The sequence below is a fragment of the Oculina patagonica genome, chromosome 1, assembly GCF_052425735.1.
Source record: "Oculina patagonica isolate OP01 chromosome 1, crgOcupat, whole genome shotgun sequence".
In the NCBI taxonomy this organism is placed as follows: Eukaryota; Metazoa; Cnidaria; class Anthozoa; order Scleractinia; family Oculinidae; genus Oculina; species Oculina patagonica.
In genome coordinates this window covers 1,797,961-1,814,414 of record NC_135758.1, presented here as the reverse complement: position 1 = coordinate 1,814,414, position 16,454 = coordinate 1,797,961, and the positions used below count along the sequence as shown (strand labels likewise).

Genomic DNA, 16,454 nt, shown 5'->3' with positions numbered 1-16,454 from the left:
CATAGCGCGAATCCATGCATGAAATATTTTTTAAGTCTTTTTGTTAACGTTTTGGAGAGAAACCTTTTTCGTCAGTGGGAAGATGAATCCTGGCGGACGTGGAATAAATGACGTAGAGATTTTTGTGAGAAAATAACGGAAACTGGCAATGACATTTTTTCTATAAATAGCCTTGGGTAACTGGACACTAAACGGTCAGGCATGAAATCGAGTCATTAGAAGATGAAGCAATGGCGGGTTGTTGCTATTGTAGTTAGTTTGATAATTGTACTACTCATAGCGAATTTCAGGTGAGTTTAATACATCTGTCTTTAAACTATATTACAATTTAAATCATGTTGCTTATTTCTCTTCAACCCTAGCATTCAAATTAAGAAAAGAAGCAGACGAAATGACAAGGTAGATATTCCTAGCAAGGCTTCTGTGGTCGATTTAACAGATTTGAATGGCACAGCTGGGCTAAAATTCAGTGAAACCAAGTTGCATTTCACGATAAACTCCTGGAATCTGAGTATCCACCTGAAAGGCCTCCAGTAAATTCACCTCTAAAAGATCAAAAAATAATTCAAGCTTGAGGTCAACTAAAAAGGAAACATAAGACGGCCATTCTAAAAGTTAACCAGCCGCCATTTTTAATTTGCTTACCTAGCAAGTTAAAATAAAGATTACAAGCCGATTTATGTGACCTACCCAATGAATTGGTGAGTCGGAATAGAAGGAAACCCAAGGAGTAGCCAAGAAAGACTCGCAAAAAGATTAAATTCATCTCTTCGCCTTTACAAACAGCTGTAAACTGCTAGAAAACAACGTACAATTTGAACCTGCTGCGTCTTTTGCTCGTCTCTTCTGCGAGTCAACAGTCATTTTGCATGCTAGAATTTGAGTGGTGCTTGTGCTGAAAATGACAACGCCAAGCATTCAATAGGTTTCCTGGAATAGTATAGAAGTAAAGGTATAAATTGGGTTGCTTTTGTTTTGTTTGCTTTATTGTTTTGTCGCTGTCCAACATAAAAAATTGCGTGAGAAAAGCGTGATTTGCATTTTATTACCTTCAAATTAGGAAAAAAGATTCGCATATATTAAAGAAGTTGCGATCTCACTCAAGACACATTCTACCCATATTTTCTTTTTTTTACAGCCGGCTTCTGATGAGAGCTGGATCACCCTGAACTAAACGTATTGCATGTCGTTACAGCATAGTCTTCCCTATATAAAACACTTGAAATATTTAACAGTAATAATTTCTTGTGATTTTCCAGTTTTTGCGCCATCACACTTGATACAAAATTTAGACCATTGATTGATTTTTTTTCCCGCCTTTTTAAAAAGGGTGAAAACATAGCGCGAATCCATGCATGAAATATTTTTTAAGTCTTTTTGTTAACGTTTCGGAGAGAAACCTTTTTCGTCAGTGGGAAGATGAATCCTGGCGGACGTGGAACAAATGACGGAGAGATTTTTGTGAGAAAATAACGGAAACTGGCAATGACATTTTTTCTATAAATAGCCTTGGGGAACTGGACACTAAACGGTCAGGCATGAAATCGAGTCACTAGAAGATGAAGCAATGGCGGGTTGTTGCTATTGTAGTTAGTTTGATAATTGTACTACTCATAGCGAATTTCAGGTGAGTTTAATACATCTGTCTTTAAACTATATTACAATTTAAATCATGTGGCTTATTCCTCTTCCACCTTAGCATTCAAATTAAGAAAAGAAGCAGACGAAATGACAAGGTAGAAATTCCGAGCAAGGCTTCTGTGGTCGATTTAACAGATTTAAATGGCACAGCTGGGCTAAAAACTTCGAAAAACACTAACACAAGCTCTGTGGGTAAGTCGATTTAATGCTGTTAGCCAACAAAAAATTATATTAAAATTAAATTTAATTATAGGCTTTAAGTCACTAGAATACCGCACGAGAACGGACACGTTTAAAAAAGTTTGAGAGTTCAACGAGTATGTACGAGTATGTACCCGAGTATAAACAGAAGTGTCGATTGCAAATTAATGTCTTCTGGAATTTTTAAAAAGCATAAATTATATGATAAGTATTGCCACCGTCACGAGACAGCTAGCACAGGACATAAAAATAGTTGTAAGAAATGTTTTATTTCTAAAATGCATAGTTACAAACAGCGTTAAACAAAAGATAAATGCAGTAGAGTAAACTATAGCTATAAGATTGCTCCTATAAACATGGCATTCATGTTACAATGTTTTGTTTTTCATATGTTACGTGAAAAGCCAAACATTTTTAATAGGCCATTTTACAGATATCGGCTTTGCCCCCAGAGCATTCTATAATTTTTGTTGTTGTTGTTTTATGATGGTAATTGCAGAATTATCACAATAAAAGAATAAATCATTTCAATGAGCATTATAGAATGCCAAGGGGGCAAAATCAGTATGGCTGCCGTATCCGTAAAACGCCTATGGGTATCATTGGCCTATTACAGTTTAAATTAAAAGCTGGTTACTGAGTTCAAAAAGGGAAAAGTAATGTACTTTTTAAATTTATTGGACAGAAACATAAATTAATTAGTTAATTTTGTAAGCTTAAATAAAGTGTAATCTTGGTTGTTTTATTCTGTATATAGAAAATGCCAAGATGGAACCAAATTCAAATTGTTGGAAGACAGAAGAGACACGCAGTCTTGCAGAATGTGTTCAATGTAGCGATTATGAGAAGGTAAATCATTTGCTGTTAAATTCTGACAGTATCAAACAAAGTTAACAACTCCCAAAAATTTAACCATGAATTTCGTAGCCCACCCCATTTCCCTTTTACCTTGTGGGTTCCAGGGGCCCGGTTTTTGATAGAGCCGGAAATTTTCGTGCCCGCTAAGCTATTTTTACATATCTGTTTCTTGAAAACAGAGAAGTGTAAAGGCCTGACAATTTGTATCAAGGGAACCTTTGTGTATATAATATTTAAAAAATATGTCAAATAAAACAGCTCTGTAATTATAAGGGTTTGGGATTTTGCTGTGGCTTTCCGGGTGCAAAAACTTTTTAGGACCTTTGAGAAATGGGCCTCAGGACAGGGCTTGCCTTGGTTACACAAAATTAGTGATCCCCCAAAAAGCAACCCCCAAACACAGTGCTGATAAATCCAATGGTAACAAGGGTTATATCATTGCTTTCAAGACATTTGTACACTGAATGCTGACAGAAATAGACTTCCACAAAATGTGACAGGTAGTCCCCTGGGAGATAATTGGTAAAACGGACAATCTGGACTTGGAATATTTGACGTAATCTGTTTAATTTTTTGTTTTGGCTCATATTTTCCACAGAGGACAATCAAAGGATGTTTAGAGACTGGAAATATACAGCTTTCACTCTGTGTTGATACAAATGTGAAATTTTATGCAAGGTAATTTTACTGTTTGTGTACACAACTCATAGACAGTGCTTCGCGTCATTTAGTACCATGTAATTTTTATTATACACAAGTTGATTTGAATTGGTTAATTTACTTTATACCTTTTTCTTCTCTATTCATTTAATTGCTCAATAACATCTTTAATTGAGTGCTTTTAATCTATTTTAAATTTTTAACACAGTACAAAATGCTAGTATTTATAGAATGTACACTTACTGTTTACCAAATCAAGGAATCTCTTTGTTTTCCAGTTGTAAATATATTGTGCAATGGGAAGAGAAAAAGTTCTGGATGTTTGAGGTATTGTTTGTGAGAACATGTGAAAATACATGTACTGGTAATTTGTAAATTCTTTGTTAGTATTCACAATGAAATATTATTCATCCTAAAATTTTTTACATGCAAATGTGCTGAAACCAGTAAGTTAACATAGAACATGCCATAACACCAGTAAGCAGCTAATTTATGGTTGCCGAGATTACCAGCTGAGGGTGTTCACCCAAGTTCTTGTGTTTGTGGTTTAAGTACATGTTCAGTGTACATGCCTTAAAACTCTTCTGAATGTGCTGTTTTTTGAAATAAGTGCATGCCAAAAATGTATAAAAATTCAATCACTAATAATTGCTTATTAAAGAATTAAAAAACGAACCAAGTGCATTGTTGAGTTATATAGGCATGGGGGAATTTTTAAGAACACAAGAGAAGTGCAGCGCCTTGTGCTTCTCACATTTCTCAAGTGTTCTTAAAAATTCCCAAAGGATTAATAATATATAACTCAACATTGCACAAGTAGAAAGTTTTTTATTTCTAATATAAAATGTAAAAGAAATTACATGCCCTCATTCCTCAAACTCACAATGTAGGCGGTGTGCATTATAACTCAATGAAGCATGCGAGTGATGGAGCTATAATTAAGTCAAACTGACCAATCTTAGTGCACATAATTCCTCGGACATTTTATGTTGGATATTCAACAATGAAATGGCTTTCAAATAATTGTTTGTTCTCTCTCAACAGGGTTTAGTGGTTATCATGTTAATATGTTCCTCCTCCATGGTTTGGTACAGACAAAGACAGCTTGACAGCGTGTTTTATCAAAAACTTCAAAAACAAGTGGAGAGCGACACAATATAGCAGTACATGAATGATATAAGAACAATGAAATGCCTTTGGAGTCATGCTAGCCATCCTCTTGTACAGTACGGACAAGAATTTTTTTATTTATTAAATTTGGAGGATCTTGCGAGGTACTAACTTCATTTACTAACAAAAGTAAGGCAAAACAGCAACTACTGGAAAGCCTGTTATTGAAAAGTAACTAAAGATGAATTACTGGTCAAGTACAATGTACAATGCAGACGATATGCCAAAGAAGGACACTGTTGGGCACAGATTGTTCATGGCTGAAAAGCAAAATAGCTCTTCCCAGTGAGTGGCGATTTACACTTGTCTTGCATCTCACGCTGGATTGGGAAAATTAATTTGCGTATCATGAAGGCTAAATGACAAAGTTGAATTGTTCCCAAGGATTTACCAGCAGGTGTATGAGAATATTTTTTTTATATATATAATAAACAGCATTGAAAGCTGATTTCTTGTCGCCATCATCATCGTCATCATCATCATCATCATTGACTTCGATGTTTGTTTATTGCAACATTCCCTCATCCTCTACCAGACTTTAGATGTCTGCATTATTTGTACAATTGTTTTATCATAACTTCGAAAAATAGAAATTGGACAATTGCTGAACTGTAATAGCAGTGAAAAATGTCTTAAGTTTGTAATTAATTGTGCTTTATTTAACATAAATTAAATTAAAACCTCTATCAAGTTTTTATTGTAGTTCAATTGGATTGCTACATATTTTATTGTTTTTTCTTTTTGTCTGTCATTTTCTAAAATGACTGTCCTCAACTGTAACTACAAAAAATTAGATCAGTTTCTGACTAGACAAAGTCAAAATTCATTGGCAAAGTAATTTAGATTTTGCCTCAGTTTTGAATTAGAAATTATTTCTTTCAAGATTTCTATTTACAACCCACATCTTGTATTTACTGTACTGTTCCAGAAACTCATAAGGGTTGAAACGTGTAACTCACGTTCACAGCGTTTGAATATTCACTTTTGCCAAGTACCATATTTGGAGACACGAAGAGTTTGTATGCCGGCGAATGCTTTATACGCGCAAGGACACATGCAACAACATTTTCAGTTTTGCGGTGAGTTACTTAAATTCCGACCTAAGCGCCGTAATTTTCTTACAGAAACTTCAGGAAGAAATTCATAAAGTGTATCTAATTGAAGTTCTCCAGACTACTTCATGAGGATAAAAACAGGAGAACTTAACGAGATAAAACTTTATTCAACCAAGCTTGTTCAACAACAAAATAACACAATCTAGCAATAGCTAGTGCGCGCTGTGATTTTAATCCAAATATTGCAATTTTGATTGGTTAATTTTTCTCCTAATTTTCCAAATATGGTACTTAATGGAATCGAATGTGCAAACGCTTTGTACAATGCAACCCTTATGGGGTCTTTATTTAACGAGGGTAGCACTAAAATAGCATAAAAACACTAACAAACCAGTGGCCCTCAATAATTATTTACAATAAAATATAAAAATACACAGAACAATACGAATATTAAAACTATGGATAAACTATGAAATATTACGAATAAAAATACAAGAAATACGAAATAAAATATTAAAAAGGTAAAAAGAGTAAAAGTGTAACTAAATTACAGAATAAAATGATTTAAAAGCTGCTGTTCTTACTATATTTACTATATTTTGTAGTATAACTGAACATCCCTAGTGATCCCTCTGTAAAAGCAACCCTCACATAAAGTACCACATGCAAAACTTGTGAATTTGTTGTGCAACCAAGTACTACAAGTGAAACACAATAAATTACTGCAGACCTTTTTTAGCTAATTTTATGGACCTAAATTACACTGACATACAGGAAGTAAAAGCTAAACTAATGGACCACAGTTACCAGTGAAATGTCTGTCTACCTGTTAATTTTTTATCTTATATTACCTATAAATTATGTGTATGTGTAACTGTTACATTTCAATAGCTTGTTTACACAGTCACTTCTTGTGCCAACTCAAGTTTCCTTTACAAGAGAGGTCTGCAATTCAATACTGTTGTCTGTTCACTAAAAGACTTGTGTAGTGTCTCTGATTAGCTGCTACTTTGCAAGTGAAAATTCATAACCGACCAATGACTAGAGACATGACATGGAATTTTGTAAAGCAACACTATCGCTATAAATTTTCACGTCAGATCTTAGATGTCACTGTTGCAAAAAAGGATTGAGCTTGGGAAGAGAGATGTCTGTCACAAAGCTATTCACACTAACAACAAAAAAGGTTTTATAAGAAAAAGTACAGCAATGGATGTATAAATTATACACATAGTGGTATCATAAGTCAGAGCAGTTTTCAATTGAGTGTCATAAAAACAAAACAGAACTAGAACTCTGGCCAATCACAAAGAACAAACTAAGACAAACCAGTTAACCAATCAAAACTTAAAGCAAATGCATGTAGACAACATGAAGTACAGGAAAAGTGTGCAAGCTATGTTTTTAACACGAGGGAAAATCTAATTTATAAAACAAACAAAGTTGTAATGAAGAGAGTAACATAGTTATTTAAAATAAAAAGAAAACTATCTATTCTAATGAACCACATTACATGTCATTTTTGCTAGTAAGAATATATACCTTCATGTATAAAGGGGAACTGTATCTTGGAATGCATTTTTAAAACCATCTTTTATAAATGATATAATTCCTGTATACATGTGGGAGAATTAAATACTTCACTGTGCCAGAATCACACAAGATTGTTATTTCAAATTTTGCACTAGATTATGAACCAACAACTGTACAAAATTAATTTCAAACTGTTCTTTAACTTGTAGACAATAATGCTAAGATCTCTGCATTTCCGCAAGTGACAGCTGAAGGTGTCGCTTGCTGGGCACCCTCGTTCTTTCTGCTCCTTGCATAGTTCTCAGCATCAGCAAGTATTCCTTTTGCGACTTTCGCCACAGAAATCGAAGACATCACCCAACCTGAAAACAAAAATATAAAATTAGCAAATTTATTCCTAAAGACTAAAGGACAAAACTATAAAATTTGCATTTTAGTGGAAGTGTGGTGGTGTTGTGGTTAGTTCACTGGGCTTGAAAGTTTGAGCAGATCCAGTGTCCTAATGGCCCGTCTGTTCTTAGGCAAAACACTTTACTCTCATTGTTCTAAGAACCAGAATAGATGCTGGGAGCTTCCTTCAACAATTTCTGATTATTTCTATTGAAAGAGCTCATTCAAAAAGTTGCATTTTTATTAAGCTAATTATAATAAAGGGAAGCCTCGAGCCAAGCGGCCCATACTGCCGGAGCTTATCCCGGTTTCTGTAGCATTAAGCAGCTAGGAATATTTCTATTCCCCCCTGAATGGGATGCTAGTCCATCGCAGGGTACCCCTCCCCCCCCCCCCCCCAAGCATTATGTCACCGGTACCCATTTATACACCTGGGTGGAGAGAGACACTATGAGAGTAAAGTGTCTTGCCCAAGAACACAACACAATGACCCCGGCCAGGGCTCGAACCCGGACCACTCGATCCCGAGTCCGGCGCACTAACCATTAGGCCACCACGCCTCCCTTATTATAATAAACTCTTTTAAAGCCATTTGAACTACAGTCTAGTGAAACCCTGTTAATCTGGTCACTGACTACTGAGCCACCAAAACATTGCTTAGAATTAATAAATAATGAGTAGAAACTCAGCAGAGCTGTGTTCTACTGGAAATCTGTGAATCTAACTGCTTCTACCACTGTTTTCTATTCTCTGATAGAACTTGATCGATCGTGCATGAATGTGTTGCTCTTTATAGGGTTATTTTTTTTATATATTTGGCTTAAAAGTACACAAAATTGTAGGTTTCGGACTGTAATCCTGTAGAGTTTCTACTGCAACAATTAGACTACTTGCCCTCGTTTTCTATGAGCAATAGTCAACTCGGCTGCTCCTTGTTGACTATTTGTTCTTATAGTTCATCACTAAATTTTCTCCGATTCTGATTGGTTTAAATTGATCACGTGATGCGATAGTGTTCGTCCCCCGGAGGGCACTATCAGCCCATAGTGCCCGGGCATCTTTCTTCGGCGGGCACTATCAGCCCATAGTGCCCGCCGAAGAATGATGCCCGGATCGATAGTGCCCGCCCGTGACTTTTTTTTGTAAAAAAGCGTGCCTGCAGACAAAAAAAAACAGCCAAATCCACTGCATTTAGTGGGTTTTTTGTCTGGTTTTATTTCGTTTGTTAAATTTTGGCTTTCAATTGAGTTTTTTATCCTGAAAAGTAAAAATAATTCACGATGCTCGTTTTTGTATGTGCGCGCGGAAGAAAATTTAGTGGTGAACAATAAAGACAATAGAGTGTTTCTGTCTTGGAACTATCGGTCTGATAGTTGCCCCTTGGAAATTTGATGTTCTTAAAACTAGCATATTAGCCCTCGAAGCTTCGCTTCTCAGGCTAATATTTGTTTTAAGAACATCAAATTTCCGCGGGGCAACTATCAGCCGATAGTTCCTCGACAGAAACACTCTTGTTAAAATAGAAAACTTGGACTCATGGTCTAATTGTTAAATAATGACTACTTGATGCTATTGTTTTGACCATTGTGTAGTTCCATAAAATATCCATACCTCCCCCACGGAAGGGATTTTTTAAAAGAACCCCCCACCCCTCTGGAAATTCCAGTTAAATTTCATACATTTTAAAATTTTTGGTCTTTGAGACCCCTCTCCCCCCCCCAGGAAATTTCCAATCCCTTCTGTGGGAGGAGTATGGATATTTTCTGGAATTACACATTGTAAAGTTGCTATTACAAGGTAGGTAGGTAGGTAGGTAAAACTTTATTTTGACACGATAATAATAAAAGCTTAAAGCTTGTGGGGTCGTGTATTTAAATTAACTATGCTAAGATTAAAATTACAATTCTTATATTTACAGTAAAATTAATTATTTAATTAAATACTAACTAGACTGTTGCTATGTATACTAAATGATCACAATAAACTAACTAAAAACTAATTATATATAAAATCACTGTGTCTGTGGCGGGTTGTTGAAGCCGACAGCGCGTTAAAATTAAAATCTTTAAAATATGCTCTATTTACAACATGCTTTCTTAGCTCTAAAAAACTTGAAAAACTCTTCTGTTGATTGTGGTATTTAACAATGTTCCAAAGAACAGATCCCTTGTATCTGAGTGAATCCTTTATGAATCGCGAGTTGAATCTTGGTATCGAAGATAGTTGTTTTCCTCGGAGCGAATAGCCATGACTGGAGTTGTCTAGTATCGATTTCGTCAGGGGCTCGGGCAGGCTGCCGTTGTTTGCCTTATAAAATAGCCTAAGGATATCGAGCTTATAATACAGGGAAAAGGTAGACAAGACAGACAGACAGACAAGGTGGACAGACAAGACAGACAGACAAGGTGGCTCTCTTTTGTTATAACAATTTTATAATAAGAGCTGTACTCTCTGCAAAGATTTTACAAGGCTGATTTAAATTTATTAATTTTCTTTGATATCTAAGTGGCATTGCTTACCTGCCATTTTTTCTACAGTTCTTTTTTTGTTCCCCCGATCAAGAAATCCTGGTCTGAAAATACTTGTTTTTGGAAAATTCATCTCCTTCAAGGCATCCTCTACCTAAAGTAATTGAAGTAAAATCTTCTCAACAACAGGCACATCTACATGTTTCATGACATGGGAAATAGGGCCTTGACATTCAAGAGACCCTTTCTATTATGTCAACTTGCCAGCTTTAGGCAATGAAAAAAAAAATTCATATTGACCACAGTTTCCTTTGCAGCTATTGTTTGGGCTTGTCAGACAAAGCTCCAGTGGGGAAAAACATTGCATGATGACCCAAATAATAGCTGCGAAGGAGACTAATAATGACCAGGGTGTGTCAAAGGCTCTCAGCTGGTCAAACTGTTCACCTTCTTCCAAAGGCGACATGCAAGAGTGCCAGTGCTATAATTTCAACAAACCCAAAACCTCACAAGCCTTGTACCATGAACTTTAATTAAACTTAAGCCAGATGTGATGTACATTACCCGTTTCAGGGACTGAACTTAATTTCTGCTACAAAACCACGTAGTAAAACCGATTCCATTAGTCAAATGGCTGGGTACACACATTTTCTGTGATTGATATTTACAATATTGAAAGTAGCAGTCGAGAAAACGTTTTCATAATTTACCTGGCCTTTTGTTTTTAGATACAGGAAAAAACTGGATGATGCAGCTCCCTGAGAAGACACATATGACACATGAGGAACATTGGCTTCTTTTGCAATTTTTGCACAGTTAACAACATAGTCGTAATCCACGTGTTTGAAGGCAGCCTAAAAGTGAAATAAAGTAGCGTTAACCAAGTTGTTTGTAAAAAACTGATAAAAATAGTTGAATGTACGTCAGTAAATAAATTGCACTCAATTTTCAGTTCCTACTGTCCACCTTCCTCAAAAAAACTATGTACAAACTATGTACATATAGTGCTCATCAGAAAAAACTTTGGAACCTTGCATGTGCCATTCCTGTGGCCATGCAAGCACTCCCCAAAAAATGCAATTTACAAGAACCCTTAGCATTAACAGAGCAATTAGGTTCCACAGTGGAACAGGATTCCAGGAAGAAAAAAAATGAAACAATTACATTACAATCAAGACTGATCAAGCATTCCTTTCAATAACAAAGCAATATGTTCATTAATGATCGACATTAGATTTTACTAAATATATTTATAATATTTTACTTTGGCTTCATGCCAATTATTCATCAATGTCCTTAACTGATCACCACTGTCCTGATTTAAATGTTAAAATAAATAAAATTGACTGAAAAAAGTTTAAAAATTAAAATCTCCATACTGACTAGCATACATTTTGTTTAATGCTAATTCAAAGAATTTGATGGTTCATCAAAATAATTCCCCAAAAAATAATGATGAATTTATTTCATTCTTATGAAAGGCGCGGTGGCCTAATGGTCAAGTGCGCTGGACTCCAGATCAAGCGGTCCAAGTTTGATTCCTGGCCAGGGCAAATACGTTGTGTTCTTGGGCAAGACACTTTACTCTCACAGTGCCTCTCTCCACCCAGGTGTACAAATGGAAACCGGCGAATTAAATGCTGGCCCGGGTAACCCTGCGATGGACTAGCATCCCATCCAAGGGGGAGTAGAAACACTCCTATTCCCTTCATTCTACGGAAACTGGGATGAGCTCTGGCCTGAAGGGCCACTAGACTTGAACACAGACTTTACCTATTTCTTAATTCTTACCATTTTGACCAATTGCATCCACTGATTATATTTATAAAGCACTTGTAGACAATTGGTGTTAACCACTAGCATAGATGCCAAGTTTTTTGTTTGGCGTGGAGTGAGAAATTGCTTTGCCCCGAAGGGGCATAAGTGAGGCCCAAAGGGCCGATCCTCTAGGGGGGTCTGGGGGCATGCCCCCCCCAGAAAATTTTTAAAAATGTAATTGCAGAGAAGCAATTTCCTTCATTCTGGGCAAGCAATTGTTGTTTTTAAACCATCAAGTTTACTCACCAGCTACAACGGTGAGTATTATCGACGATTAGGGTCGATTAGCGTTCATTTCTACCAAAGTACAGCTGAAAATATATCTCTTAATTTAAATTAATTAAGACTTTTTCCTCAATTTGTAGTATTTTGAAAAAAGCGTGATATTCTGTCTCAATGGCGTGGTAGCGTGAGATTGGGTCAAAAAGCGCGAGTCTCACGCCAAAAGCATGAGACTTGGCATCTATGCACTAGCCATAAGGGAACTTAAGTATTACATAATTGTCATACGCACACACAGTTGTAATGTTGGTGATAATACTTTACCGTAACTTACAGCAGATCCTGCAGCACGTCGTGTGGTACCCAAAGTACAAAAGAAAACATCTTTGTCCTTGAAATGTTCCCCAGCTGTTTCACTGCTTATCGTCTCAAAGTCTGATGTTATAAACAAAATAAAACCTATCAATAACTAAAAGAATATTTTCCAAACATAAGTTAATGTAGGTGCAATGGTTAAGTCTGTTACAATTCTAGAAATCAGCTTTAGCAACCAGAAGACTGGTCAGCATTGGCACATTAATGCTGAGGGGCATGGTGAATGGTCCTTCAAAAGAGATATGCTTTGCAGAATTTCAGTCAAATTTCACTGTTCTCACCATCATTTAATGCCCTCTCAGAGTTTTGATTTCTTTTGCAAGGCTTATAAAGTCTCTGGCTCACAGAAACGATAGCCACGCCCTCGCACAAAGTCTCAAATTTGCCATTCAGCACTCTTACTGGAATTTGCTCCTTTCAATCTATGCTCGTGTAGTATGAAAAATACTGTGACAGATCACTGTCTCGCCCAAGGACACATTCAACAAAACCCACAAATTAGGATCAGGATCTATTCTATTTAAAAAAAAAAGTAAATTTGGTATGTACCTACAACATGTTGCTCTAGTCTCCCTGAATCTTCCTCAGCTTTTTGGTCAATAGCAGAGTATGCTTCAGGAACTGTGGCATTTCTCCGGCCCAAAGAAACAACTTTTGATATATGCTGCAATCAGTTTTAAAAAAAGTTCAGTTACATATATCACTGTGGTAATACTTATTACTATATTATTTTTTTTTTCAGAGGCCCTGCCAGGGTAAATTCCAACAAGGGACATGCCTAAAATGTAGCAACAGCACATGAAATGAAATTGTGACAAACGATAACCTTTCTTGACAAAAAGGCCTAGAGTGACCGATGAAACAGCTGACACTGGGCATTTTGAAATTCAGACAAGCAACACTGGGACCCCCCTGGCAAGGCCTTCTTCTAAGGTGGTATACCTGCCAACTTTTTCTGCATCAAAGGCCTGTGATTTTTATCTTGAGAGTGCTAGGATTTCCGAAGACGATACGAACATGTCCGAAGTTTTCTGAAGGCGTCTGAAATATTCCAAAGACATCCGAAGACATCCATAGTATTCCGAAGACTTTCCGAACATATCCTGATCCCAGTGCATGGACATGTTTTGCTAAACACTCCCTTGTTCCCAACGCTTTTCTTGTCAAAACTCCGAGAATTCGGGGAAAGTATCGTCCTTTCATTCATTTACTCATTTTACATGGAGTTTTTGTTTCTCACATAATGCTGTGAGTTTACATATTTTTGGAAAGTGTGTCAGTTATGGTTGTAATAACTCACATTCAACTAGGTGTGAGAAATTGGTTCGTAAGCGTGAGATCAAAGTTTTTAACTTGCAGGCGTGAGAGTTGGCAGGTATAAGGTGGCCGAGGCTATATTGACAAATATAAATCTTTGTTATTGTCATAAGATGTATCTGACAAGCTTTCTTCTTCTGCAGGTGGTGTTATGTGACCCACACAGACCGAGGCCTGTGGAACAGCAACAGATTATGGACAAACCATCATTTGTTTAAATGGAATAAGAAATATTGAAAAAATTGTTTGCAGAGCCTGAAATGTCAAGTTAGAATATTATTGCTTTCAAACATGATCAGCACAAAATAAAATGTTTTGATTTTGGAAAAATAGTTAGCACGTGTCATTCACCTTCCAAAATATTATGCCTTAATTTTAAATAATTAAATTCATCTATTTTTATGTTATTATTTCTCCCTGTTCATTTTTTCTTTATTATTTGAAAAGCACAAAACTAATTTTTTATGCACAAACGTAACAGCTAAAATTTATCTCCTGCACAATCACCTGATATAAAGGTGTCTGAGCTTTATTTAATTTATTAACTCATGTAAAAATTTGATCACGGTGATAATTTATAATCCCACGGTGATAGTCGAAGTGATGCGAAAGAAAATTTGCATAAAAAGGCACTGAGATTTTTACAAACTTAAAACTAGAGCAATTGTTTTAGCAAATACGTGCGTTATAGGCATATTCAACCGCACAAGCTACAAAGAGTGGTAAAAAATTAATTCGTGCCAATTCACTGTCAGAAAAACAAATATAAACATGTAGTAAAATAAGCTTACTGATATAGCGATAGTTTACAACGAAATTACAATACTATGGCTAGAACAAACCTTAGAGCTCAAAAGTTCTCCCAGTAAACATTCGCCTACAGCCCCAGTAGTTCCAATCAAAACTGCCCTCATACCGAGAGGCTCCTCAGAACTTTGCTGTGTTTGACCTTCTCCACCCTCCGCCTAGCCTGCGAACGCAGACGTATTTCCGGCTGTCGTTTCTCTCCGCCGAAAAATAGCGTCTGCGAACCCGAGCCACAAAACGATTTCCGTGACGTCAAAATCTTAAGCCAATCAGAGTTAGGCTCAGAAAAACCCAGAAGTGCCACGCGTGTAGCCTGCGAGGGTATCGCGCAATTTCGTGGAGAAAACAGGGCCGATAAAGCAGACACTGAGAATCATTCGAGGATGGGAAAGTTTGTGAAGTGTTTGGATTTGAAAAGTCAAATCAGCATCACATTAACGCTTGAAAGTACTTGTTCGAGTCAGATGAAGAAGACGTCTTCGTGAATCTTCCGACTGGAATATTGTGGTCATCGTTTTGCCGCTTGTAGAATTGAATGTACCTTATCGCCCCGAATCGTCGTCGCTGATCGAAGTGCAATAGCCGGCGCTCAATAACGACAAACTGAACGCCGAGTAAAGAAATGTTGAAAGAAGCGGCTATTCTGTCGTGCATGGATCACCAGAATTCGAAAGAATCTTGGATATTTAAATAGGTGAGATTCTTCGTTACGAACATTCGCTCTTGACGAAACACTTTATACTTGTTTATAATTTTGTTGTCGAAAGATCCGGTGTTGATTAGAATTTATGATCTTTAGTATATTTACACATAAAGGACAAACCTCTCCTGAAAAACTAAGAAGGATAGCAAATAAAATAAAAATATTAATTGAAAGAGGTGTACTTTGGTCTACCTAAAGAAGCGATTTCTCTAGCGAGTCTCGTCAGAGATTCGTCTTCGCAGCGCTGTTGATACATGTATTTGAAATAATAATTTGAGCTGTCAGAAATCTGCGAATGTTTTTTATTCCTTTGAGACAAACTTCTGGGATTCGATGGTGCAAAAAAAAAAACGCCTTAGAATTTAGAACAGCCAAGAAACGCCTAAGGGTTTAGAACTATAAAGGGATCGGACTTGAAGAAATTTTAGAGCTTGCAACTGACGCTAGTCGCAACTTAATTGTGTAATTTCTCGGAAGGTGAACTGGAAGATTGTCACCTGCAATTGAGTTCGACGTGCTGCTAAAATCTTTTGCAAATAGTTCGACACAAAGTGGGCATCACCGACAAAAACTCTTCGAATTTCTTGCCCAATTGGGTACAAATTTTGTAAGGCGTTCTCTAACTGCAGAAATTGACTGCAGCACTTCAGTTAATGTTGGAAGCGATACAACTACAGCTTTTCTATTTTCACAGTCCACGTAAACATACAAATTTACTTTTGTTAAGCGATTTATCAATGAAGGTATGCCTAAAACACTTTTGCCGAATAAATTAACCTTTTCTTTGAACCTGAAAACGTTATTCTGCAAAGATTGTATGTAACTTTCACCGCTGTGAGAAATCTTTGGCCTTTGGTGTTTCAATCAAACTCTGTGTCGCGAGGGAGCCGCGCGGTGTGCACACGCGTTTCATTCTGTCGTGTTATCTGATTGGCCAAAGAGAAAACAAAAGATTCTACGTCACGGAAATCGTTTTGTTGCTCGGGTTCGCAGACGCTATTTTTCGGCGGAGAGAAACGACAGCCGGAAATACGTCTGCGTTCGCAGGCTACCCTCCGCCATGTTCCCTAACATTTACGTAATAGCCCAGAGATCATTGCGCGCTTAGAACATGACATGGGTGATTCCACTGAAATAGGAGTATTAAAAATTTTCTGAAACTTGGTCTAGGTTATTGCAATTATGATATGAGCATTAAAAAAATAAAATAAATCAAAGATCTCTTTGAGATATCGA

The 16,454-nt window shown here is 36.7% G+C and overlaps 2 protein-coding genes across 2 annotated transcripts; one reads left to right on the top strand and one right to left on the bottom strand.

Moving 5' to 3' along the window:
- Window positions 1-1,543: 1,543 nt before the first annotated feature.
- On the top strand, window positions 1,544-6,158 carry LOC144628840 (protein JTB-like). The gene is made up of 6 exons (XM_078486974.1): window positions 1,544-1,627; window positions 1,700-1,833; window positions 2,600-2,691; window positions 3,299-3,378; window positions 3,639-3,687; window positions 4,405-6,158. The coding sequence occupies exons 1-6, from the start codon at window positions 1,560-1,562 to the stop codon at window positions 4,519-4,521; spliced, it is 540 nt and encodes a 179-aa protein (XP_078343100.1). The 5' UTR covers window positions 1,544-1,559; the 3' UTR covers window positions 4,522-6,158.
- LOC144667115 (protein HTATIP2-like) lies at window positions 5,000-15,348 on the bottom strand. The gene is made up of 6 exons (XM_078528538.1): window positions 14,551-15,348; window positions 12,941-13,055; window positions 12,351-12,451; window positions 10,687-10,830; window positions 10,028-10,130; window positions 5,000-7,480 (listed from the first exon to the last, which is right to left on the bottom strand). The coding sequence occupies exons 1-6, from the start codon at window positions 14,620-14,622 to the stop codon at window positions 7,317-7,319; spliced, it is 699 nt and encodes a 232-aa protein (XP_078384664.1). The 5' UTR covers window positions 14,623-15,348; the 3' UTR covers window positions 5,000-7,316.
- Window positions 15,349-16,454: the final 1,106 nt, after the last annotated feature.

Bases quoted from the DNA above. Each gene is read 5' to 3' on its own strand.
- LOC144628840 (XM_078486974.1), top strand. From the start codon at position 1,560: ATGAAGCAATGGCGGGTTGTTGCTATTGTAGTTAGTTTGATAATTGTA. The intron at 2,692-3,298 runs GTAAATCATTTG...TATTTTCCACAG, and splicing joins AATGTAGCGATTATGAGAAG to AGGACAATCAAAGGATGTTT. The intron at 3,379-3,638 runs GTAATTTTACTG...TTTGTTTTCCAG, and splicing joins AATGTGAAATTTTATGCAAG to TTGTAAATATATTGTGCAAT.
- LOC144667115 (XM_078528538.1), bottom strand. From the start codon at position 14,622: ATGAGGGCAGTTTTGATTGGAACTACTGGGGCTGTAGGCGAATGTTTA. The intron at 13,056-14,550 runs GTTTGTTCTAGC...AACTGATTGCAG, and splicing joins GAGAACTTTTGAGCTCTAAG to CATATATCAAAAGTTGTTTC. The intron at 10,831-12,350 runs GTAAGTTACGGT...TTTCACTTTTAG, and splicing joins GACGTGCTGCAGGATCTGCT to GCTGCCTTCAAACACGTGGA.